The 25,797-nt window shown below is 38.7% G+C and overlaps 5 protein-coding genes across 5 annotated transcripts; 2 read left to right on the top strand and 3 right to left on the bottom strand.

Annotated features, from left to right (window-relative positions):
* Positions 1-7,529: 7,529 nt before the first annotated feature.
* LOC122303367 lies at positions 7,530-9,379 on the bottom strand. The gene is made up of 2 exons (XM_043115125.1): positions 8,464-9,379; positions 7,530-8,349 (listed from the first exon to the last, which is right to left on the bottom strand). The coding sequence occupies exons 1-2, from the start codon at positions 9,258-9,260 to the stop codon at positions 8,250-8,252; spliced, it is 897 nt and encodes a 298-aa protein (XP_042971059.1). The 5' UTR covers positions 9,261-9,379; the 3' UTR covers positions 7,530-8,249.
* A 1,218-nt stretch (positions 9,380-10,597) lies between these two features.
* LOC122303365 (pentatricopeptide repeat-containing protein At2g13600-like) lies at positions 10,598-12,903 on the bottom strand. Its single transcript, XM_043115124.1, has one exon. It carries the CDS (start codon positions 12,693-12,695, stop codon positions 10,959-10,961), a length of 1,737 nt encoding a protein of 578 aa, XP_042971058.1. The 5' UTR covers positions 12,696-12,903; the 3' UTR covers positions 10,598-10,958.
* A 2,087-nt stretch (positions 12,904-14,990) lies between these two features.
* Positions 14,991-18,442, top strand: LOC122304510 (protein FAR1-RELATED SEQUENCE 5-like). Its single transcript, XM_043116783.1, has 7 exons — positions 14,991-15,077; positions 15,146-15,220; positions 15,329-15,457; positions 15,544-17,793; positions 17,913-18,002; positions 18,094-18,171; positions 18,296-18,442. Exons 1-7 carry the CDS (start codon positions 14,991-14,993, stop codon positions 18,440-18,442), a joined length of 2,856 nt encoding a protein of 951 aa, XP_042972717.1.
* Positions 18,443-19,716: 1,274 nt separating this feature from the next.
* On the bottom strand, positions 19,717-22,531 carry LOC122303370. The gene is made up of 3 exons (XM_043115129.1): positions 22,201-22,531; positions 20,357-20,554; positions 19,717-20,245 (listed from the first exon to the last, which is right to left on the bottom strand). The coding sequence occupies exons 2-3, from the start codon at positions 20,528-20,530 to the stop codon at positions 19,895-19,897; spliced, it is 525 nt and encodes a 174-aa protein (XP_042971063.1). The 5' UTR covers positions 20,531-20,554; positions 22,201-22,531; the 3' UTR covers positions 19,717-19,894.
* Positions 22,532-22,630: 99 nt separating this feature from the next.
* On the top strand, positions 22,631-25,300 carry LOC122303368 (pentatricopeptide repeat-containing protein At2g13600). Its single transcript, XM_043115126.1, has one exon. It carries the CDS (start codon positions 22,911-22,913, stop codon positions 25,023-25,025), a length of 2,115 nt encoding a protein of 704 aa, XP_042971060.1. The 5' UTR covers positions 22,631-22,910; the 3' UTR covers positions 25,026-25,300.
* Positions 25,301-25,797: the final 497 nt, after the last annotated feature.

Raw genomic sequence — 25,797 nt, forward strand, 5'->3', positions numbered from 1 at the left:
AAAAGGACTAGTCAATGATACAATTGGAGTCTCATTGGAATATTGTAAAAAGCAAGAACTTCTTATTCCTAATTAATATGGGATCTCATACACCACCTACCTTTATCCTTATCATATGGGGTATCGCAGGAAAAATACATGACCTTGATTAAAAGATTCTTTATAAGGCATCTGGCCTACATTGTAACAAATGATATTCAATTTTTTCCCTCTTGGCACATTATTGCTAGAGAAAAATATTGGTCATATTCAATCAGACAATTCTACACCCATATTAATAGAGGACTCCCTGCATATATGCGAGCAAGTACATTTATGTGAAGTTACAATATACATTCTAAATTTTTTAGGGAACAAGCCCTGAAATATTTCTAGAAAAATTGTGTTGTAGAGGACATGGCATACAACTATTTCAGTTTAGCCATATTTTTTCCTTTGATGCAAAAATTGCGATGTAATTTTTTTTTCTACCTTCATATAGAAGTGAGCTTCGGTTAGCATGGAAGTTTATGAAATTAGCAACAAGCTAGAGAAAGAGAAAAAATACTCTCTAAGAAGTTGCATTATAATAAAATTAAGAAGATACCAGAAACAAAGATCTAGTGGGTTTTCCACAGGTCACAACATACCTCATAACCAAGTGTGAGAACTTTGATCTTATTCTCACGGCTTTCTGCCTTGGCTTTATCACCATCCATCTTCTTTTTCACTTTTTCAAACTCATTCTGCAAGGTTGCAAGTTTCTCCATGTTTCCCACAACACTTGAAAGACCGTAAGCATTATGGGTGATGAAGTACATGATATCATTTAGGAAAGTTTTGTGTGCTTCAACAAATTCATCAAGGGATTGATTTGCATGCCCCATTGCCAAATGAAGATATTGAACCTCTTCCTCTATCAAAGAATCAGCTTGCCAACAGCAACGTTTTTTAGAATTTTGTAAGTCGCTCATTAATATACATGCTCATACAGTCATATCTCAAAAAACAAAATGTTGATGCAACATGAATATACTTAACTATCTATCTAAAGAAAATTCTGAAGCACACATAATTTAGATCCGAAGATAGAAAGAAGCATGTTATATGTCCATCTTATGTTTTCCCTGATTTTCACCCAAGCTTCCAAAGTGTGATCAATACATGCTTTTGAGACCCCCAAAAATTCTCTATTACATTTTCAAAATTTTATCCTTTTTGAGTATATCTTATAAGATACACATCATAATCTATAAGGGAGGTACCAAATACAGCTTTTTCATTGAAGCATTTGTGCTTGACACTACTACTAATCAAAATATAAAAGATAGTTTCACTTCCACAGTAACAAGAGAGAGCTTTGAAGATGGGTATGGTAACACTTAAGCAATTTGCTACAATAATCAAAGCTATAAAAAGGAGAAAAAGTGATACGACTAGAGAAACTATGATGAAAAGAACATATGAGGATACAACTAAATTGACTTCATACCTGTTTTAGTTCATCTTTAAGAAAATCATCTATCTCAAGGAAATAAGCAGATCCATTTGTAGAGTGCTTGACCTTTTTTTTTTCTCCTTGTTCAGCTTGTTGTCAAGTGGATACTTTGCATTTGTGCTTGACACTTCTACTAATTGAAATATAAAAGACAGTTTCACTTCCACAATAACGAGAGAGAGCTTTGAAGATGGGCATGGTAACACTTAAGTAATTTGCTACAATAATCAAAGCTATAAAAAGGAGACAAAGTGATATGACTAGAGAAGCTATGATGTAAAGAACCTATGAGGATACAACTAAACTGACTTCATACCTCTTTAAGCTCATCTTTAAGAAAATAATCTATCTTAGGGACATAAGCAGATCCATTTGCAGAGAGCTTGACACTTTTGGTTTTCTCTATGTTCAGCTTTTTGTTAAGGGGATACTTTGCATTGTCATGATCTAGTAAGCTTAGAAGCTTCTTTCTTATCATTTCATCAAACTGCTCAATGGAAGTATGAGGAACATGTTAAAGGAATTAGCTGGCCATTTAAAGTTAATAGATTCTATACTTTGTACAACTTTAACAACAATCTTCTATATTTGTAAATATTTTCTTCTTTCCTTAATTAGGATATACTAGTTGTAGGCTATCTTTAGGTAGATCTGTCGAATCCAACATCATCTTGAACCTTCAACCCTCCAAGACTGTAGTCGAGATGTGGACTTACCTCAAGAAGCTCTACAGTCAGCATAACATTGCTCGTCGGTTACAGCTTGAACATGACTTGGCCAATCTCCAATAGGACAATCTTTCTATCTCTGACTTTTACTCTACCTTTATGAATCTTTAGGTTGAATATACTGATATAGTCTATGTTACCTTACCTCCCCAAGGTCTTAGTTTTGTTCAATTTGTCCATGAAAATACTAAGAGGGATCAATTTCTTATGAAATAAAGATATGAATTTGAAGGCACGATGTCTAATCTTATGAACCGAGAACCTATCCCCTCCTTGGATGCATGCCTCAGTGATTTATTTTGTAAGGAGCAATGCCTTCTCACTTAAACCACCATGGAACAACATAGATCCACCTTTGTTCACGTCACTTATGGAGCACAAGGCAAGCCAAGAGGTAGGGATATGAGCATTCAATGCTTTTGTTGCAAAGGATTTGGCCATTTCGCTTTAAACCGTCTCAAAAAATTCTATAACTACTGCAAAATTCTGCAACTACGCTACCTCCCAAGAGATCTAAAATAGCATATACTACCTCAGTTGGCTCTTCTAGAAATGGTAGTTTTGTGGATACAACACATCTGACACAAAGTGCTCCTGCTCCTATTTACCCTTCTCTACATCACCTCCTTGGTACTTTGATTATGGGGCTTCTCATCATATGACAAACAATGCTCATTTTCTTACCAATATAAACAAATATTCTGGAAATCTCAAGATTCATACTGTTGATGGCAACCATTTACTTGCCACAGCCACTGGTGATGTTTCTCCTTCTCTAACCAATGTCTTTGTCTCTCCTGGTCTTACCACTAATCTCATTTCTGATGGTCAATTGGTTGACAATGACTATAAAGTGGAATTCTCTAAATCTGGTTATGTTGTGCAGGATCAACAATCAGGGAAGATGATCGCAAGGGGGCTTAAAGTATGACGCCTTTTCCCTCTCCAATTTCCTTTGTGTCCATGTTTTTCTTTGCCCGTTGTCACTTGTAATTCTGTTCATGTTGATTACTGAGCATGGCATAAACGTCTCGGATATCCAAACTCTAATGTACTTCATGATTTGCTAAATTTTGATTTACTTGGGAATAAAGAGTTACCATCTCTTAGTGCTATTCAATTTGATTGCAATTCTTGTCAACTTGGCAAAAGAAAAACTTTGCCATTTCCCACTCACACACCAAAAGTAGTCCAACTTTTTGATATGATACATAGTGATATGTGGGGGGTATGACACTGGTTACTTCTCATGCTAATTACAAGTACTTCGTCACTTTTATTGACGACTATAGTCGTTTTACGTGGATTTATTTCCTGCATTCTAAAGATGAAGTATTTTCTATTTTCAAGCTATTTCATGCTCATATTCAGACCCAATACTCTGCCAATATCAAAATCCTTCTCTTTGACAATGGGGGTGAGTACATGTCTCATTTGTTTCAGGAATTTCTGCAAACTAATGGCATAATCTCTCAACGGTCTTGCCCTTCAACCCCCCAACAAAATGGGTTGGCTAAAAGAAAGAACTGTCACCTTCTCAATGTTGTCCGCACCCTTTTTTTAGAGTCATATGTGCCGTTTCGGTTATGGTGTGAAGCCCTCTTCATTGTTGTTCACCTCATCAACAGATTGTCTTCTCCCTCATTGAACCACGTCTCTCCTTACACTCGGTTATTTGGTCACATCCAAATTATTCTAACTTTTCTACCTTTGGTTGTGTGTGCTATTTTCATCTTCCTGCACCTGAATGCACAAAACTCACGGCTTAGTCTATCCAATGTGCCTTTCTAGGATATTCTGTACACCATAAAGTTTTTCTTTGCTATGATCCAAATTTGCGTTGTATTTGGATTTCTAGAAATGTGATCTTTCTAGAAAACCAATATTTTTTCTCCATTTACCATGATCCTCTTTCTACTTCATTTTTTTGTTTTTCCCTTGTTTACTAACTCTTCTGTAGATCCCATAACTTCTAAACCTCTCCTAGTGTATTAGCTACACTCCTCCACCACATCAAATTAGACTTCAACACCTCTCGAGCCCCCTCAAGTTCATTCCCAAACTGCTGATCCTATTCCAGCAACTGCACCTACTCCTCTCAGACACAGTACTTGGGTTCATAGACCCCCAAATAGTTTGGTTTTACCCCTCATTTATCCTTGACAACCACCTTGTCTTCTACCCCTATTCCCTCATCTTATAAGCAGGCAATGGAGCATGAGTATTGGCAAAAAGCTATTGAAACAGAACTTCTAGCACTTGAAGAAAATCGAACCTGAGGTGTTATTCCATGTCCCCTAACTGTGAACCTTCTAGGCAATATGTTGGTGTTTTCTATCAAGCTTCATTTCAATGGGTCCATAGACCGTCACAAGGCTCGGTTGGTGGTTCTTGGCAACAAGCAAGAGTATGGCCTAGACTATGATGAAACCTTTGCACCGATAGCCAAGATGCCCACCGTGCAAACCATACTAGCTCTTGCTGCATTGCAACCACCTTGATTATTTTTGAATCGGCCTTTACATCAAATGGATGTTAAGAATGGCCCGAATGATATAGTCATTTGGGTACAAAGCTTTTGGTATTTAGGGGACATGTCCACCACATACACTTTTTCATATCTTGCTCTTCTTGTGTGCACCTTCTGGCTAGATGAAGAGCTGCCACCGCTAGCAAATCCACCCGCTGTGGTCTTAGTTTCCCCAACGGGCACCCCGTTTCTATCATTATTCAGGGGTGCCCTATCTCTGTCATTGCCATGAGTGTCTTTCCGATGTTGCCACCATTGGTCAAGACTATTACTTCTCCTAGAATTGTTCCCTTACTCATACCACTGCTTAGGCTTCGAGCATTCCGCGACCATTTGCTCTAGTTCTCTTGTGCTTACCAGTTTGATGACTCTTTTCTTAATGATTGTGAAGTATTCTGTCCAATGTGAGTTTGTCTGATGGTATTTGCAATAACGATTGCCAGTTCTGTGCTGGCGACGTTCTCTGTCTGGTTCTTCTTTTTCCTGTACATTTAGATTGTTGTGTATCAATCTGTTGTTGTGTTCTAGAATCTGTTGTTGTGTTCTAGTCACCTTTCTCGTCTTCTATCTTGATGATTGGATGTATTTTTTGGTTGCCGTGGTTGGTTTTTCGTTCGGTCTTGTGCTCCCATTTCCTTGGAACTACCAGGGCTTGTAATGTGTCCTCAATGTTAACGAAGTTGTCCGCCCTATCCATGAATTCTCTCAGGGTAGAGGGGGTCTATCCTGGCTAGTTCAACCATGAATGGGCTGGATGTCTAGATCCCACCCAGGAGGGCGGTAAGAGTAATCTTCTCGTCTTGATCATCTGTTGTTAACATTTCTTTGTTGAAGCGGGTGAGGTACGTTTTTAGATTCTCCTCTTCTCTTTGTTTAACTGTTAAAAGGTATACGACTGGACGTTGATGCCTTCTACTAGGCCAATTCTTCAAAGCTGTCAATTGATCCCGATCAAAGAGTTTCAAACCATCATCTCATCATTCCTTTCAAGGTCAAGGGAAAAGCCCAGCAAACAGTTTCTCTGGAAAAGCTGTGGAGCGTGATGTGTGCCTTGAAATTCTCCAAGTGATCTACTGGAACCCATTGTACATCTCTATTTGTGGGTCTTTGAATTTTGGTGGAAGCAGCATGGCAATAATGCTCTCACTATATGACAAATCGGTCTGATTCAGCAAGTGTTCCATTGAAGAAGACCCTCCCATTTTCTTTGTCATCTATTCATATTTTCCAGCCAGACTCCACAACTCATCATGCATCTTTTTCTTCTCTATATCCTCATAGTTCAGTCCTCCATTACTATGTACTTCCCCCTCACCCTGCTCGCAATTGCTGGGCATGACCATGTCGCTGAGCTCCAAGTTCTGCCGCTTCAGTATTTCATTTTCCCCTTTCAAATTCTCCATGGCCTTCTAGTGTCGTTGATATGAACCGGCAGGATTGGAATCCGTTAAACCATCAATTAATTTGAAAACTCACCCAAGAAAGACAAAATCAAGCTAAATGGAAAATCTAGACCTATTGAAGAATCTGTCTCTATAACCCATATTACAAGGAGGAACATCACAAAAGTTGTGATTTATCTTTGATAAGTTCAAAAGTTCATTAAAAAATAAAAGAAGATAAACTCAACTCACAATGAAAATAATTCATCAAATTTCATAAGACTAAATGTTGAATTTGATGAATTATTTTCATGCTGCCCTCTTCCATAACTTGTGTTAAATGAATTAAAATTTATTCTTCTTCCTTCAAGCCCATCTTCGATGCTGGAGTCTTGCTAACTTCGTCCTAAGTAGATTGCACCAATTCTTGCATAGCTTGCTTGATTTTCTTAGCGCTTGACTTTGTAATTGGCCCATCTGAAACTTGCAAAGGATTTTTAAGATTAGGTCAACTTTGGTGCCCATTATTCCTTAGCTTTTCCTTTGCCGTAGCCAATCATTTTTCCATGGTGGTAGGTAGTGTCTATGGTTCGCGGTTTGCTAGAGAATGGGTCATGGGTGGCATGTCAGAACCATGTTGTCGTCCAATGAGAAACTGAAATCAAGGAAGATCGGATCCCACAGACGGCACCACTGTAAAGGACCCATCCCACCACCAACTGTAATTGTTAGCCTACAAATCAAAAGTTGATGGTTCTGGACGCCTGCAACCACTCTGATATCTAAGTTAGTAAATAATGGTGTCTCCTAACTCAAGTATATGATCAAAAGTGTTTTAGAATTACCTAGTACCCATATATATAGGCGTAGGGAAATATTGGATCAGCATCATAGCTATATTACTTTCACATGATACTTAGCTGTGCATCCTACCCTTAAATAATAGGAGTAATTTGCTTGTCATATTAGTGCTTATCGGTTTTATTAATCAATAGAATATTAGGCCTTCATGGGCCTTTGGCCTCTAGTTTGGGCCATGTCCATCAGCATAATTGATAAGTTGGGCTGGGGCACTATTGGACCCTCTATTATATTTAATTGATTTTTTGTGGCTATATATTTGCAGGTATTGGTGATAATAAATTGGAGAGGATCAAGGGGAGACAAATCGAGGCTCATAAATTAACAATTGTTAATATTGATCTCTTTTTTACTTTATTTTAGATTTATCATTCTCGACATGAACGGTATCAATTCGCGTGTTTGAGGACAATAAAAAATACAATGAAAAACAATATTCTCATTTTACATAGATTTTCATTATTTTAGAGATTAGTTTTAAATAAAATTGACAAAGGTTTCCTTCCACTAAGCATTTTGATTGGGGATAAATGAAAACACCGAAACAGTTCTTGCAATAAAACATAGGAAGTTTCATTTATACGCAATGAGCAAAAGCACAACCTATTCACATATGCGACCTTGTTGCCTCCCTTGGTGCCCTGTTGACCAAGGTTTCTGTCCTAAGAAAACTTGGAAGAACTCATGGCTGATTATACTTCTGCTTTCTTTTTAAATGATCCTCATTCAAATTCACAAAACAGCATAGTAGAGAGCCTTAAATTCTGTTCCAAAGAGTTGGAACACATTTTTTCCTTGCAAATGAAAATGCTTCCAACTGAAGAAAGATTATCTATTTGCTGGCCTCTCTGTTTTGAATCCATCTCTTGGGCAGGAAGTGCATATCAGGTTAGCGAACCTGGAAACAAGAAGGAAATATACATCTGTGCCAGGATATTTCTTATTGTACAATATTCAACAGGTTCTTGCTACCCAAGATTCAGACTAAAATATTAACCTCTGTTCCAGCTATGCTGAGACCTATGGCCAATCACAAAAATGGTGGAAAATATTAATTTGCAGCCTGAGATTTCAGTACTAGCTTTTCCAGCACAAAAGCTGCACCTGGCCATTTCTGCTTCACCTGTATAGTTCCTCCAAATTATCCAGCAGCAATAAGATGTGCAGATTGACTAGCTTAAAAGTGTTTGAGAGATTTGCTCCTGATGGATATAGGAACAAAAGCATTACGCCATCATAATTCTGCTGCAATCATAGATCTTATGCTATTGTCAATTGCATTCCAAGAGGCATCCCTTCTGTCTCTTAGCTTTGGTTTTCTTGGTGTGGAAGAAGTACCAGCAACCAGGTATGAAACTGGCATCATCGTGGCTGCATGAAATTGGAAGACGCGTAAAAGATCAGATATGGAAAGCATACTTTGAACTCATTTCCATGGGAGTAAAAATTGAACCCTGTATCGTCAGTACTAAATTAAACAAATACCTGCTTCTGCTGCTGTTGCTGCTACTCGTGCTTCCACTCATGATATTCCCTCGCCTTCTTTTACTATCTCCTAGAAAAAACCTTTTAATCCACCATTCCTTGTCAATATGATGCTTGGTTTCCACGAAAGATGGATTTGGAGAAACTTTTGAGCACTCTCCTGCCTTTGGTTTCTTCTTCAAAGCTAGAGATGTTGGAAAGAACATCTTGAGAAGGAAAGTTTCACTGTCCATACTTCTAATCCTCGACACCTGACGTGCCTTATTAATGCCTTTCTTTTTCTTCTTTTGATTCTTCATCCGAGGTTCAGTTTCGGGATGAAAGGCACTGCTCTTTTCAACGACAGTTCCCTCTTGAACTACAGAGATATGCTTCTCATCAACAATATCTTTTAGAGAGAGCTCGTAACAAGACTCGGACATATCTCGAACCATTTCCATAAGCTCCCTTCTACCTTCTGCAATTGCTTTTTTTCTTGAAGTGGGGGAAAGATTGCAAGAACGATGGACGTGGGGGAGCAGAGGAGAAGATTCATAATCAATACTTCCTGATGTGTTTCTCTCCCACAAGGCTGGTGAGGAAGCTCCAAACCCTTCTTCAACAAGGCTTGCTTGAGCTTGAAACTCCACGTCAGTGCCACCAAACCGACCGCTAAAACTGTCATGATCTCCATTCTGACATGCACCCCAGAAATCGAATTCTATATCTCCTTCACTATCATGACTGCTACGTATTCGGTAGGTTGGACTCACAGAAGAGAGCGGTTTCCCAGCGAACCTTTGCCGGTGATCAAACATGGTTATGGTTAGAGGAGTGGGAAGTGTGAGGAGAAAGTAGATGGTAGTTTTGAATAATTGAATGTGAGAAAAATGGCCGTGGGAGGGGCATTATCATAGGGAAAATTAGTCGAGGTCATTTTCTCAAAGTCATTGCCGTCTAAGATGGGGGGAAGCAGGTACATGCCACATGGTCCAACTTCCACTTTTCCGCCACACATCTTCTTTAAAACTCTGATTATGACCGACTCATTAAATCCAATTTGAGTCTTTATTTTTGTCCATTTTCTTTGTCTTATTAGTAAATAGTTTTTACTCTCTTCTCTCAATTCATGCCCTTAGGTATATGTTTATATATTAATTCTGAGAACATAATCACTTATAGCTTTAACCTTTTGGTATGTACCAAACAATAAACGTGAAAATGTCCTAACTTGTTTGCCAGAGAAAGGAGAGGACAATCCTGTTGTCATGTTAGGCAGTAGAGGCCAAATGGCGATGGAAAACGACTTCCTCCACATGCTTTGACAGATTTACTCAGATGCCAAAGCTGATTTTGATGTTACTTGGAATTATTGGCTTTGAGTTTTGACTTGAGTTGCATGAGATATCGACATGTCGTGCACAGTGTGGCAGCCGCTTTCTGGCCGTTGTTCAACATGCCATGCGTCTTTGATGCGGCTGAATCGAGGACAGACCCATCTGTTGTGTTTAGGATGCTCTGGCATTTAAACAAGCTTTGGGAACATTTTCCTTAATTTCTTTGGATGATGCTTTTAGCGTTATTCATGGTTCACGTTGTCTGTTTCAAAGTTTTATGGACCAACATTATCACAAGCATGTGTGCTAGTTAGTATGACTATTTGCTGTCTGCTCAAAATTCAATCCAACAAAATAGAGCAAAAATATGACTATTTTCTACACAGACTATTCTTTAGATGTCTTAATCAAATCAATCCAACAAAACCAGTCAAAGGGGCAATGCGCTCCATTTGTCATCCAGTGCAAAAATTTGTTTCGCCTTCTAAATTACTATAGGGATTTATGCCAGGTAATAGCAATAATTGATACAATTGGTAAGCACCCCCAGAGATCTTTGGAAAGGGAAGAAAATGTTTAAAAAAAAAAAAAAAATTGTTTCAGGAAATTGGGGAAATTTACAAAAATGCCTTAGAGACAACCAAAATATTTAACATGAAATATGAACTGTGTCAATTTTGATAGTTTGATAATGTAACGTGTCAATTTTGTTAATTTGGGGGGGTAAGGCATACAACAACTGCAGGGTGAAAAGTATATTTTTCCTGAATAAAAAGTACCTGACAAAAAAATTACCGCTAGTTAATATCAAGACTCTCTTGTGGAATGGTGCTGCATGCTCTGGAATTTATGCAGTCTCATGGCTGGTTCCAACGTATAACAAGAACTTATTGCCAACAGAGAACTGTGACATATTACAAAAACTTTCTTCTTCATGATGCACTAGGCAGTAGGCCCCCTTTTCAGTGCGATATGCTGATTCCCCCTTGGTTAGAATCGGCAGTAAATCTGGATCTTCTATGCAATGGATGCCACACCTCAGCGCCTCCAGCTCATACTAAACAGATTTTGACATTTGGCTAAAAGGTTTTTTTTTTTTTTAAATTATCTTTTTTTTTCTTAATCTTGTTGAGTAGGCTTGCATCCATGCATTTGCAAATTCTCACGTAATTAATAAAATCAAGAAAGGCCATCATCCTCATCTTGAAGAAAAATACTGTCTATATAAGGCTGATATCCAGCATCCTTCATGTGATCTACCAACTTCCAAATCACTTCATATATCTCTCCTATCTGACTATGTGACTTGTCTTTGGCCACAAATTCATGTCTTGCATTCCTCACCTCAATCCAACTATAAGCCACTTCTTTCTTCAAACCCCTCTCCTCCATGAGCCTTCTCACTCTATTGACATCAACCCATCTGCTAGATGCAGCATAAATATTTGATAGCATAACAAATCTCGCGGCATTGCTGGGTTCCAACTCAAAAAGAGCTTCTGCAGCTCTTCTGGCAAGACTCAAATTCCCATGGACTCGACAAGCGCCCAATACTGCACCCCACATGCCAACATGATCCGAGCCATTTGGCGCTTTCCCAATCAACTCCATTGCAACCTCGAGTCTGTTTTTCCTGCCAAGCAAATCAATCAAGATTGCATGGTGCTCCGGTCTTGGACTTATGTCATAGTCCTTCTCCATCGAGTCAAGAATTTCGACTCCTTCAGATACTAGACCAGTATGGCTGCAGGCAGATAGCACCCCCAGAAATGTGATGGCATTTGGTTTTATCTTTGCTTCTATCATTCTCTGGAATAGAAGAAGTGACTTTTCCCCAAGCCCGTTCTGCGCAAAACCAGTTATTACTGAATTCCAAGAGACAATGTCCTTTCCAGGCATCGATTCAAACAATATTTCAGCCGATTTCATGTCTCCACACTTGCAATACATGTCAATTAAAGCATTCAGCATAAACACATTAACAGAGTTGCAACTGGTGCTCCTTCGAATGATGTGCCCATGAATCTGTTTACCTTTTTCAGTAAGTGCTAAATCCGCACAAGCACTTAAAACGGTAACAAAAGTATGAGCAACAGGCCAGACACCTTCTTCCACCATTTGCTGAAAAAGAATCAATGCTTCTCTCGCACGACCATTTTGAGTAAACCCTGATAGCAAAGCAGTCCAAGAGACAGTGTTCTTAACTGGCATTTCATTAAATACTCTATAAGCATCATTGAGTCTAGATGCCCGAGAAAAAGCAACAACCATCGAAGTCCAAGACACAACATCCCTTACTGGCATTCGACTAAAAATAGAATATGATGCATTGGGTACACCACATTTTCCATAAGCATGAACTAAGGCATTATGAATAATCATGTTCAACTCTAAGCCTAAAACAATTGCTGCTCCGTGAACTTGTCCCAATAAAGCTAAAGCACCCAAGCAGGCACAAGCACCAACTACACTGACTAGAGTAAACTCATCCATGGTTAAACAATGATATTCCTTCTGCATGTCTAGAAAGAAATGAATAGATTCTTTGTGAAAGCCATGATAGGATAAACCAGATATCAACGAGTTATAACTAACAAGGTTTGGTCTGGGCATTTCATAAAACAGTTTATGAGCTTTACTAAATAGACCTCTTCCAGAGTACACGGAGACCATGATGTTCCAAGAACGGGTAGTTTTGAAGGGAAGGTCATCAAAGGCCTTTTGGGCACTTTCTACGGTGTTGCATTTAGAGTACATGTCTATGAGAGCATTGATTGGGAAGGGGTTGAAGAAAAGTGCTGTTTTGATGATGTGTGAGTGCAGGGCCATGCCCAGTTTTAGATTCCTGGTTTTGGTGCATCTTGAAATGAGTGATGCGCAATGATCCACGGCTGAGACGATATCACTAGGAAGCATGAGCAATTGCTACTTCAGTAGGCGGACGGAATATGGAGAGGGGAAGCGAGAGAGAACATGACCGCTAATGTGGCGCCTGTCAGTGAAATAGTCCGCATCGACGGGAGAGGACTGAGAAGATAAAACATGTTATCTGCCGTTGAGCTGATCTGAAATCTGGAACAAGAGTGAGAATCTCTCCCAGTCCTAGTTGTAGAGGTTGATTTAAATTGATGCAAAAAAATTAAAAAAATAAAATTAAAAACAAAAAAATAAAAAAAACAAAAAAAAAAAAAAAACCAATTAAATTTCTGAATTTGTTTTTTTGAGGAGAATTAAATTCCTGATAATTACTGTGTATTGGACCAACATCCATATCACAAGACACTGTTGATAACCATTTGTAAAAAGGTATTGATATCCTTATATCTCATTTATTACTATATTCTTATCTAATTTTTTTTTCTTTATTCTTTGAATTTAGATTAAAAATTTCAAAATATAACATTTTGCATAAAAAAAGAAGAAAATAAATTTAAATTATTTAATCAATCAACGTAATCATTATAATTTAATTAAAAGAATGCCAATTTTTATAAAATTGAATTTATTTTTAATTAAATTATATGATTACGTTGATTAATTGAATTTATTTTTATCTAAATTATACAAGAAGGTCATGTTCTAAAATTTTTAATCCAAATTCAAATAACAAAAGGAAAAAAAATAACTAGATAGTAAAGTAATAATAAAAAAAGTGTAAAGGTATCATTATCCTTATTTGTATGAAAGTCTTTTCCACTCTAATGCCTAAGGTAAACCCTTTTTTTAATCTTTGGTACCAAAAAATGAATGGATTGAAATTGTCTCAGATCTTCCAGATATCAAAATTTTCTGGACAAAAATAAGAAAAAGGACGAGTGTTTGGAATGATGGGATTATTAATGAAGAATATATGTAACATATATATAGTGATGAGTAGTTCTACATGCAGGCCACTTGCGGACGGATTCGCGCACTAATGATGACGTGGCAATGGAGAAAAAAAAAAAAAAAAAAATTCGGACGATCCCACGTAAACTTCTTCCGCACGCTAGTTCTGGCATTTTCCCTCCCAGGACGTCTTGAAGCTGCTCCGAGCGACCCTGACCTGAGCTCCCCGACCGAGCAGCCTCATCTCCAGCGTGCGACGATCTCATCCGCACCATCTCCTCCGCGCGAGCACCTCCTTTGCGCGAGAACCACCTTCGAGCGACCATCTCCACTGCAGAACCACCCCTTTCGCGCGCGACCACCTCCACTGCACAACCAGCTCCGCGCGACCACCTCCACTGCCGAACCAGCTCCGCGCGACCACCTCCACTGCACAACCAGCTGTTCTGCGCGAGCACCTCCACTGCAGAACTTTCCTCGTTTGCGCGACGACGTCAACTGCTTCACCAGGTCCTCTGCGCGACCACTTCCTGGAAAGGTATAAACTTGCTTATTTAAGGAAAACTGTAACTGCATTTAGTTCCTGGTTGTTGTAATAACGAAGGATTTGGCTTTGCCTTTTGAAAACAGAGTTACATGGAGTATGAAAACAGAGTTATACGAAGTACAACTAGACATGGTGAAACAAACTTTTATTTTTTTTTATTTAAATAAGGCAAATATTTTTTAGACTTTAGCTTATGGTAAGATAAAAATTAGTAAAAACCTTCGCTTTTCTAATTTATTATCTTCCCAAGTTCATGCATGTTAATGTTCGGTTGTAGCTGAAGACGGATTCTTAACCATGAACTATTCCCACCGGTCAAAATAATTATCCTCATGGACCCCTTAATGCTTTGTTTTATGAAATGGTGAACTATATGTTTGGTTTAATGTTATTGTTAAGAGAATGAGAACAAAATGTACTGAATATTATATGAATGCTTAAATGAGAACTTTGTATATTTTCTGCAAATTATAATAATATATATATTATTATTTTGCTACATGATTACATGGTTATGCTTAAGGTACCAGAATTGTTTTTTTGGGTATAGGCATGTCATTTAATTCATCAACTTTCTTAGATATACATGTAATTCAGTTATGTTTTAGCAACATTTGTTAAAGCATACTAGCATTTTTCTTCCGGCTTTACACAATTAAAACTTAGTTATTTTTTTTAATATCTCTTAAAATAATTACAACCAAGGAGGGAGGATTGATTCCAATTTACTTAACAGAGAACACGTCGCCAGCTTTAAAAAGAATTGTAATTACTTTATTGCCTTTGATTAAAATTATAGTGAAGAAATTTTTTGAATTTTCTAATGCTTTGTTTAGATGGAGAAAGGGAAGGACCATGCATATCCTATAACACGTTCTACAGCAGATTCCACAACAAATCCATCCACAAATCCTCCCTCCCAGGTATGGAACTGAGCAAATTATCTTAAATTCCTGAAAGTGACTTTATCATGACTGGTTTTGTTCCACAGATGATAGCAATACCATTCTATCCACTGGGATCGACGTCTCCAACTGCAAATCCATCAACCAATCTACCAACCCAGGTGACATCTCAATTAAACCAAGAGACGATGTATTTATGTACTAATATTAAACCTTTAGAACCAAATGACGTGAGCTATATTAATACACATTTTTTTCATAATCTGTAGGTGATACCAATACCATGTTACCCGGATTTTTCAAACTATATGCATGGTTGCCATCCACCAATGCCAAATGCATGGTTACCCCCATTTTTCGAGCGTCCTGAAGCCAGTGCATCTACACAAACTAGTCAGGTGATAAATTCACCCAAGCAGATTTTGCACTTATTTTTAACCATGTATGAAATTGATTTATTTCATTTTGATGGTGTAAACTGCAGGGAAACCCGTTGCCCCCATGCGAGTCGAATCTTAACCCTTCGAGTGGTCTACACTCTGCAAGTTCAAGCCATGTTGATGAAACCCAAGATCCCACACCTGAGTCTACTGGAAAAAGTATGGATACTGTTATTGGGGGGAGTGATGATCTGTCTAGGCCACATGATAATGTGCCCCAAACTGAGGGGGCCGATATTGTTGAGGAGCCGAAATTGGGAATGGTGTTTAAATCTGAAGATGACTTATTGTCTTATTATAAAAGATATGGGCAACAATGCGGTTTTGGGATAATGACTCAGAGGAGCCATAGGTTTGAGGATGGGAGCCTGAGATATGTCACATTGGGTTGTGCCAGGGGTGGGAAGGCACGGAACCGTACGTCTAATGTTGCCAGGCCACGTCCGACATCAAAGACAGACTGTAAGGCAAGAATAAATGTGACGTTAGAAAGAGGTGTGTTAAAGGTGAACAGTGTAGATAATTCCCATAATCACGGCTTAAGTCCACAAAAGTCGAGATTTTTTCGCTGCAATAGAGAAGTGAGCGAGTCTGTTAAGAGAGTGTTAGACATAAATGATCAAGCTGGGATAAGAATGAACAAGAGTTTTGCCTCTCTTGTGCAAGAAGCGGGTGGGTTTGAGAACTTGCCATTCAATGAAAAGGACTGTCGGAATTATATTGACAAGGCACGCCACCTTCGACTTGGGAAAGGTGGTGCTGGAGCCCTCCGTGAGTATTTTGCGCGGATGCAATACAAAAATGACGGATTCTTTTCACTAATGGATATGGATGATGACGGGCGGTTGAGGAATGTATTCTGGGCGGATGCACGAAGTAGGACAGCCTACAAATATTTTGGTGATGTTGTGACCTTCGACACGACCTATTTGACAAACAGATATGGGATGCCGTTTGCACCGTTTGTGGGTGTAAACCACCATGGACAGTCGATATTGTTGGGCGCAGGATTAATTTCTAGTGAGGATACAGAAACGTTTACATGGTTATTTCAGACCTGGTGTAATTGTATGGACGGTGAAGCTCCCAAGGCTATTATCACGGACCAAGATAGAGCCATGAAAAATGCAATAAGCCTTGTCTTTCCAAACAGTCGACACAGATTTTGCTTATGGCACATTTTGAAAAAGTTGCCTGAGAAGCTAGGTTCACATGGTGAATTCAAAACTGGGTTGAAAACTGGGTTGTTAAATTGTGTGTATGACTCTCACACAGTTGAGGAGTTTGAGGGGTCTTGGGAAGTGTTAATTACGAAGTACAACTTGCAGGATAATGCTTGGTTGAAAAGTTTATATGCTGAGCGTACGTATTGGGCACCGGTATTCATGAAAGATGTTTTCTGGGCTGGAATGAGTACAACCCAAAGAAGCGAGAGTATGAATGCGTTTTTCGACGGGTATGTTCATGCTAAGACAAACTTAAAAGAGTTTGTCGATCAGTTCGATAATGCATTGAGGAAGAAGATTGAGAATGAAAGTGCGGCGGACTTCCAGTCATTCAATGTTACAATTCCCGTCGTCTCCCCCTCTCCACTTGAGAAGACTTTTCAAGACATATACACTTGCAATAAATTTAGAGAAGTTCAAAAAGAAGTAATAGGGATGCTTGCAACTCTTCCAACTCTACACAGGAAGGATGGTGTAATTGCAACATACAATGTAGAAGATGAAGTGAATGTTGATGATTTCATCAAGGAGGTTACCCACACGGTGTACTTTAATGAGGCTGAATGTGAGGTGAAGTGTTCATGTGCCTTGTTTGAGATGAGAGGGGTATTGTGTAGGCATGTATTGGGCATTATGAGAGTTAACAAAGTCCGCTCGGTGCCAGAAAAGTACATACTAGATCGATGGCGGAAAGACATAAAGAGAACTTACACTCTTATACGAAGTAGTTACGATGGGGTTGATGAGAGGCCTGAAGTATGCAGATATTCACGTATCATCAAGAAATGCAACGAAGTAGCCACAAATGCATCTTCATGTGATGAGCACACTGAGGATATGCTAGCTAAGTTAGATGCAATGAACTTAGGCTACCGCACGAACAAGCCGCCATCAAAGGTGAATGTTACAACAACTGCCGTGCCCACCACAACTGCCACTTCTAAGAATGTATTCAGTCCCCATGTAGTGAGAGGAAAAGGCAGACCGCCTTCTCTCAGGAAAAAATCCATGATTGAACATATTAAACCCACGACAAAGAAGGCTACTCAGAAAGGAAAACGTAAACAGGTTAACTCAATTACAGACTAAAGGAATTTCCAGATTTTACTGCTTCAAGAAAGTGTGTTTTACTGTTATTATGCCTTTATGACTTAATAGAAATTGGTTTTTATTTGCTTCCTTTGTAGCCGCATGGAGTAGAAGGCGAAGTTCTGGGAACTAGAAGGAATTTATTTGGTTCCACAGTTGTTGGGACACAACAAAGTGTCACATTTCAGGTTTCATTTGGGTTTTTCATATTTGTGTATTTAAAGATTTCTCATGGTTAAACTTTACTTCTTACTAATATTTTGCATGCTGTATTATTAGCCTCCTCAAAACACTACCGAAGTGTTGGACTTTAGTGTCACCGAGCTAGACGTTGCGGTGAATGAGACGCAAGAAAGTGTAAGATGATTTAGTTAGATTTTTGTCATCTCAAACTAAATGAAAAATGTTTTCACATGGTGAATTCTTTTTTTAGAGGATGTATTGGGCCTGAATTTTAACCGTTATATTATACGTGTGACAGATGCAACTTCATCCGGATGGAACCCAGCTTGATCATGAAGGAAGTATGGCAATTTTGCATCTATTATCATACATAGAATGTTTAATCATGATGCTCAAGATATCTACTTGTGGAAAAAATACACTTGCATGTTTGGTGGAGTATTGAGTACATGCATTATATATATATATATAAGCCGCATGTGAAGGAAGTGGTATTTTGAGGATTTTCAGCTAGCTAAACTTAAAATACACTTTCCATCGCATACACATATTTTGCACTAACTTTAGTAGGCATTAAATGTTTAATATTGTTGGGCACATGATACTTTGATGTCATTTTTTGCTTTAAACATCTTAATTTACCATATATATTGGAAATTGATTGGGCATATCCATTTGTATTGGGTGCTTTTACTTTCCAGTTTAATCATGTTGATGATTGGGAAGTATTTTGTGCAAAGCCATGGAAGATTAATAGGAATAATGATGGGGAGTCGAGCTTGTGTGCGTTGATCCAGCTTTTGAGTTGCAATTTTTTGATGGGTGGATATAATATTTTTGTAATCATTTGTATTGACTTATTTACTAATTAGTTTTTGTAATTAGGCATTTGATGGGTGGAGAAGTTGTAATTATTTTTTGTTGGGCATATAGCTATGTAATTATTTATCATAGGGTGGACCTTTGTTGTAAATACTTTTTTGAGAACTTAAGAGCTTATTGTCGATCAGGGGTTCAAGTAATTGTTGTATGTTCCAACTTTTTCCCATGTGAATGACGTTATTTTCCTGCATAATATGGAAGGAGATTAGGGGCTGATTTGGTAGGGAGAGTGTATTTCAGATTTACTGTATATATATATTTGTTGTGGATGATTCACAGGTTTTACAATTGCTGATTTAGTCTAATCCTGAATCGTATATAAATATTTGTTGTGGATGAACCCAAGTTCATGTGCCGAGCAAGGAAGTGTTGTTTTATGGGTTGCTTTTGGGGTATAGATGGGGTCAGCACCTTCCCCTGCTTCCTGCCGAGTAAAACAAACACTAAAGGAATTTATCTTCAATCATAATGTACTGTATATAGATTTTGCTTATATTCATCATGAGTTACGTAAAGTGGCAACCATCCATGCCACTTAAGTTGTATGTAGCCGAGTGAGTGTCTCCTAGAAGGCAAGTATATACTTGATTTTCACCAAAAATCATCATCCGCTTAATCTGTCCCAGAAGTCCTCTTGATCTAAAACCTTCACTAAAGTGCCAAGTATATACTTGTTACAAAGTCCTCTTTATTATGCCTCATCAAAGAAGATGATGACGGAAACAGGCTATCATGCACAAGTAAGGTGTTCGGATTTGCATGGTCCAGCTGAACTACTCAAATAAAAAAGTCTATCATGCATAAACTACATTTCAAGCACCTTCCAAACTGTCCAGATTTCCCCAAAAAACTTCCATATTTCTACTAGTAAGTTGCCAGACCTGTAGGCATGTATACACTTCAATTTCCACACAAAAATTACAAATACCAACATAAAAGAGTTGTCCCAAAAGTTCCAACTTCTGAACTTGCACTAACAAATTTATACAAAACACAACTAAATGCCTATTAATACTCAAAGCGATCGTATAAAGTACAAATAAAGTAAAATAGAAACTGCCACACATATACGAATATGTGTGCGTTGACGCCGGACTTCCACCTCCCGCTTGACAATTTCGCCATCTCTACGGCGAACCTCTTCCGAACAATGTCGAACCTCTTCCATCATTGTTCGCACCTCTTCCTCTCTTCTTCGAAAAAGTTGCAATAATTGGCGAACCTCTTCATGTGTTTTCTGCAACTCTTCATGTGTTTTCTGGAGCTCTTCCTTCTTCATCAAAATCTCAATGAATACTTTCATAAGGTCATTCTCCATTTCCTTACCACTATCTGCCCATATGAAAAAGTTGCAATGTGGTAATCCCTATATAAACAAACAAACAAACAAACAAACAAACATATATGAGAATGTGAAGGATGGTGTAGTCAATCTGAAATTGGTACTGGATAAGTATACAATAATTAATTTTTGTACCTTGGTATTGTATTTTGAACACCCAAAGAATGATCGGCCCGGATTTCTTGGCGTGTTCGATGTTCTAAGTGAAGCAGGTGACCCACAATTGCAAATTGGGTTGATTCTCAAAGTATGATTAACAATAGAAGATGAAGAAACTGACGATGATACCTTATCTCCCTCAGATAACATGTTCCCAATCAACAATGGAGTATGCTGTTGCTAAAAAATATTAGTGTTTTTCATTCATTGTTTGCTGTTGGGGTTTACAAGTTTTTTTTTTTTAAAACAAGAGAGTTTAATCACCCAAAACGTTAGATGGTTTAATCCTTAAAAAGATTATATTATTTTTAATCCACCCGAAGGGGAGCTGAGTTTAATCCTAAAAAATCAAGTGCAAAAGGAGTTACACATATTGTGCTTCACATTGGGTTGAAGTGAAGTGTAAAGGTGTGTTTAATGCTTTAGCAAAGTGTACTTTGGTACATTAACAGATATCAATAGGAACTTCAAATTACTAGGAGATAAAAAAAAAAAAAAGTTGGTTCATCTACCATGATGGTATCCACATCCAAGCGCACACATACTTTGCAAAAGTAACTTGTAAAAATGAAAACTTAAGTTCACTTCACATACTGCTATATGCAGAAAGTATGGAACTCTAAACATAAATAAACTAGTTCATCACATATGATGGTGTCCACATCCCAGCGCGCACATACTTTACAAAAAGTTGCCAGTCAAGTCGGGATTTGTGAAGATAATTGTATACAAATCAAGAAATAACCGTTATATATGTTTAGGAAGTGCAAATCTCTAACATCAAAGACAGAGTAAAAGTAAACAAGCTAAATTAAAAAAGTTACAAAAAAATGTTCTTGCTAAAACTACACAGATTATTTATAAAAATGCAAGAAGTGGCAGTCTAAGCTACAATATTGCAAAAACAGAAAATGAACAACGAAGATATTGGTGGGCGTATAGATTATTGATGTCACGACATATTAAAAAGATTGAAGGGCCAAACACATGGGACCATCAAAGGTGAAAGTTTATAACATATTTGTATGGCCTCAAGCCTTGTTTTCAGATGGATTCAGAAAATACAGAGCTTGGATATTGGAAATCAGACTTACTTTTTGTTGCTTTCAATTCACACGACTAAAAACAAATCCAAACAAATCCAAACAAATCCAAATCCATGGGTATCCTTAAAACCAGATTAGGGGCTTCTAACAATTCCTCAAATCCAAATAAAATTAAAAAAATAGTGGCCTATTACAATCCAACACCATGTACAGATCCAGATTATCTACTAAAAATGATGTTAATTTTCTCACAGCAAATCTAAATATAATATTGGAACAGATTTGGGGCTTCTAACAGGGAACACACAGAAAACCCAAAAATAAAAAAACCCAAAGCCGAGTCCAACAGCATGTACAGATCGAGAAAATGTATTACAAATCATGTTCATTTTCTCACAGCCAACCTAAATAACATCTTCGAACAGATTAGGGGCTTCTAACAGACAAAAAAACAGAAAACCCAAAAAATTATAACCCTTCGCCAAGTCCAACAGCATGTACAGATCGATAAAATGTATACAAATCATGTTAATTTACTCAAACCAACCCTAAATAACATCTTCGAACAGATTAGGGGCTTCTAACAAGAAAAACACAGAAAACCCCAAAAAAATAAAACCCTAGGCCAAGTCCAACAGAAAACCCCAAAAAATTAAAACCCTAGGCCAAGTCCTACAGAAAACCCTAGGCCAAGTACAGATCGATTAAGCAAAACAACAATATATATCCTATGTTAACGATCGAAGATCGATTAAGCATGAGAGAGAGAGAGACCTCTTCCGATATATTTATTCCCGACTGCACAGATCTGCGCCACCCCGGCTTACTGCAGTGGTTCCGAACGAAAGGAGAAGTGATGGGGAGGATTTTCGACCTTTGCTCCCACGGCGTGAGAGGTGAGAGGAGAAGTGAGAGGTGAGAGGTGAGAGGAGAAGTTTGTCAAACCGGGGATGAGAGCTGAGAGGTGAGAGGAGAAGTGAAAAAAGAAAAAGGTGAGAAAAGTGAATATCGAAAGGACTGCAGCCGGTTTGTCAAATTCATCTTCCCGCTTAGAATGAAACTCACCGTTTCATTAATGTCCACGTCAGCCTGGTGCGCGAATCCGTCCGCAAGTGGCCTGCAACAAGACTTTTCCTATAGTGATTCATTTTTTTTTCTTTCCAAGAACAGGGCAAGGTAGTGATTTTGGGGTAGTAAGGATGGTCGCTTGCTCTGGGCCCCTTTGGTGGCATATTTCCAAACATCTTTTGAGATGTTTGAAGCATCCTAGGTAACCCCAACGGTCATCTAATGCAAAAGACGCGGAATCCATAAAGCCAACGGCAATTCAAAATCTTTCGATACGTAAATGGAAGCTCAAGAGCCACACTACCATTCATCTTATTCTTCTTCCTCTGTTTCTATTCTGATTTCATATTCTTTCGGAGCGTCTACAAACCTCAAGGAAACATGCCTTCGAACTTGTCTTCTCTAAAGATATCTGAATGGCTAGACATGGCTTGGTTAAAAACCTCGTGGTGGGCGACCTCTCTTTTTTCGACTCGTCTCCCTTCGCAAAGCTCTTGGACTCGTGCGTCAAATCGAGGTCGGCGGGTGACGTGCGCCGCATCCACGGCCGTATCATCAAAACCCAGTTTTCCTCTGAAAGTTTTATCCAGAATAGGCTTATTGATTCTTATGGAAAATGCGGTTGTTTGGAAGATGCGCGCAACTTGTTTGATCGAATGCTTAACAAGAACACTTTCAGTTGGAATTCAATTATAAATGCGTTAACTAGATCGGGTTACCTTGATGAGGCTTCTGAGGTCTTCTGGTCCATGCCTGATCCGGACCAGTGCTCGTGGAACTCAATGGTATCAGGTTTTGCACAACATGATCGTTTTACAGAGGCTTTAGAATATTTTGTTATGACGCATAGGGAGAATTTTGTACTTAGTGGATACTCGTTTGGTAGTGCTCTTAGTGCTTGTTCAGGCGTGACGGATTTGAAAATGGGTATTCAAATTCATGCTTTGGTTTCGAAGTCCCCGTACTCGTCCAATGTTTACGTGGGTTCTGCTCTTATCGACATGTATTCTAAGTGTGGAAGCATGGCTTGTGCACACAGGGTTTTTGATGGGATGGGTCAACGGAACATAGTTTCTTGGAATAGTTTGATCACATGCTATGAGCAAAATGGTCCGGCTAGTGAGGCTTTGGAGGTTTTTGCGAGGATGATGACTTGTGGATTTGAACCGGATGAGGTCACTCTAGCTAGTGTGGTCAGTGCTTGTGCGAGTTTGTTAGCAATTAGAGAGGGTTTACAGATTCATGCCCGAGTTGTGAAATGCTTTGGGGATGATCTCATTTTGGGAAATGCACTGGTTGATATGTATGCAAAATGTAGTAAAATTAATGATGCTAGAGGGGTTTTTGATAGGATGCCCATTAGGAGTGTGGTGTCTGAAACCTCCATGGTAAGTGGGTATGCAAGGGTATCAAGTGTGAAAGTTGCAAGGTTAATGTTTGCAAAAATGATGGAGCGGAATATAGTGTCTTGGAATTCACTTATTGCAGGGTATACACAGAGTGGGGAGAATGAAGAGGCGCTCAGACTCTTCCTCCTTCTAAAGAGGGAATCCATTTGGCCAACCCATTACACCTTTGGAAATCTACTCAATGCTTGTGCGAATCTTGCTGAACTGCAATTGGGGAGACAGGCTCACTGTCATGTTTTGAAGCATGGATTTCTCTTTAGATCTGAAGAGGAGAGTGATATTTTTGTGGGGAACTCTCTCATCGACATGTACATGAAATGTGGATCAATTGAAGATGCCAGCCGGCTATTCAAAAATATGGTGGAAAGGGATTATGTCTCTTGGAATGCTATGATAGTGGGATATGCACAAAATGGTTATGGAGCTGAAGCTCTTCAATTTTTCCAGGAAATGCTGGCATCTGGAGAGAAACCAGACCATGTCACAATGATTGGTGTTTTGTGTGCTTGCAGTCATGCCGGGCTGGTTGAAGAGGGACGCCATTATTTCCACTCAATGACAACGGATCATGGTTTGACACCACTGAAGGACCATTATACATGTATGGTTGATATACTTGGCCGAGCTGGATGCCTCAATGAAGCAAAGGGCTTAATAGACACAATGCCGATGCAGCCTGATGGTGTTGTCTGGGGATCTTTGCTTGCTGCTTGTAAGGTCCATAAGAACATAATGTTAGGGAAATTTGTTGCAGATAAGCTGTTAGAGATTGAGCCTTGGAACTCCGGACCCTATGTTCTTCTCTCAAACATGTACGCTGAGCTTGGCAAATGGAGGGATGTTAGGAAGGTAAGGAAGCTGATGAGGCGAGAGGGAGTTATCAAGCAGCCAGGTTGCAGTTGGATTAAACTCAAGAGTGATTTGCATGTTTTCATGGCTAAAGATAAAAAGCATCCTCAAAGAAAGGAGATCTATTCACTTTTGAAGATGCTCACGGGACAGATGAAGAGAGCTGGTTATGTGCCCAATGCTGGTGATCATGACGCTTATGATGGGCACAGTGAATCTGAATCAATCTTAGGTTACGAAACGGATATGCCAGCAGATGCTGCTGTTGGTTGAATTCAAATGCTTTCTTCTCTTTAACCAACATCTGATCGATCTGTTCCTCAATTTTGCAGAACAAAAAAGGTTAGTGACAGTAATCAGTAGTTCTCATAATTGTTACAGTTACGTGTCTTACCATTTATACAACAAACCAAAATCCTCCCTTGCTATTCAGGACTATCCCGATCTTCCTTGAGGTTTGGAAAATGGCACACCCTTGGGTTTCATTCTTGACCTTGACTTTTATGTCGTCAAGGCAGTCTTAATGTAACCATGGCATTATTTCTCTATAAGGGAGGGCTATTAATAATTTTTTTTTTTGTTTTTTTGGTCGATAAACGAAATTTTATTGAGCATGAAATAGATGAAGCCCGAGTATGCTATTAATAAAACCATAGGCTACTGTTCTTCTTCTTATTCTTCTTTTTCTTTTTATTATTATTATTATTATTAAAAGACGTACTTCCCTCCAATTCACAATATTGAGGGCAGAGCTCCAAGGCTTTGGTGACATGCTCATCTGCCAGTTGGTACGTAGTGCAATCTAGCCAATTGGGCCTAGTTTTATTGCAGTTAACTATGGCACATCATGATATGATTCGACTAGCTGCTTAGATTAAGAAATTAATTATGGTTTTAGACTACCTACATGCTGAGTTCTGCATTGTTTCATCTGTGCTACATTTACAATCACGTGTGCTCACGCGGGTGATTACTGTGGCCGGCCAATTTACTACAGTTTACAGTTGCACATTGTTAGGAATTCAAAATGCTCCGAGGCCTCCTG

The sequence above is a fragment of the Carya illinoinensis genome, chromosome 3, assembly GCF_018687715.1.
Source record: "Carya illinoinensis cultivar Pawnee chromosome 3, C.illinoinensisPawnee_v1, whole genome shotgun sequence".
Lineage (NCBI taxonomy): Eukaryota > Viridiplantae > Streptophyta > Magnoliopsida > Fagales > Juglandaceae > Carya > Carya illinoinensis.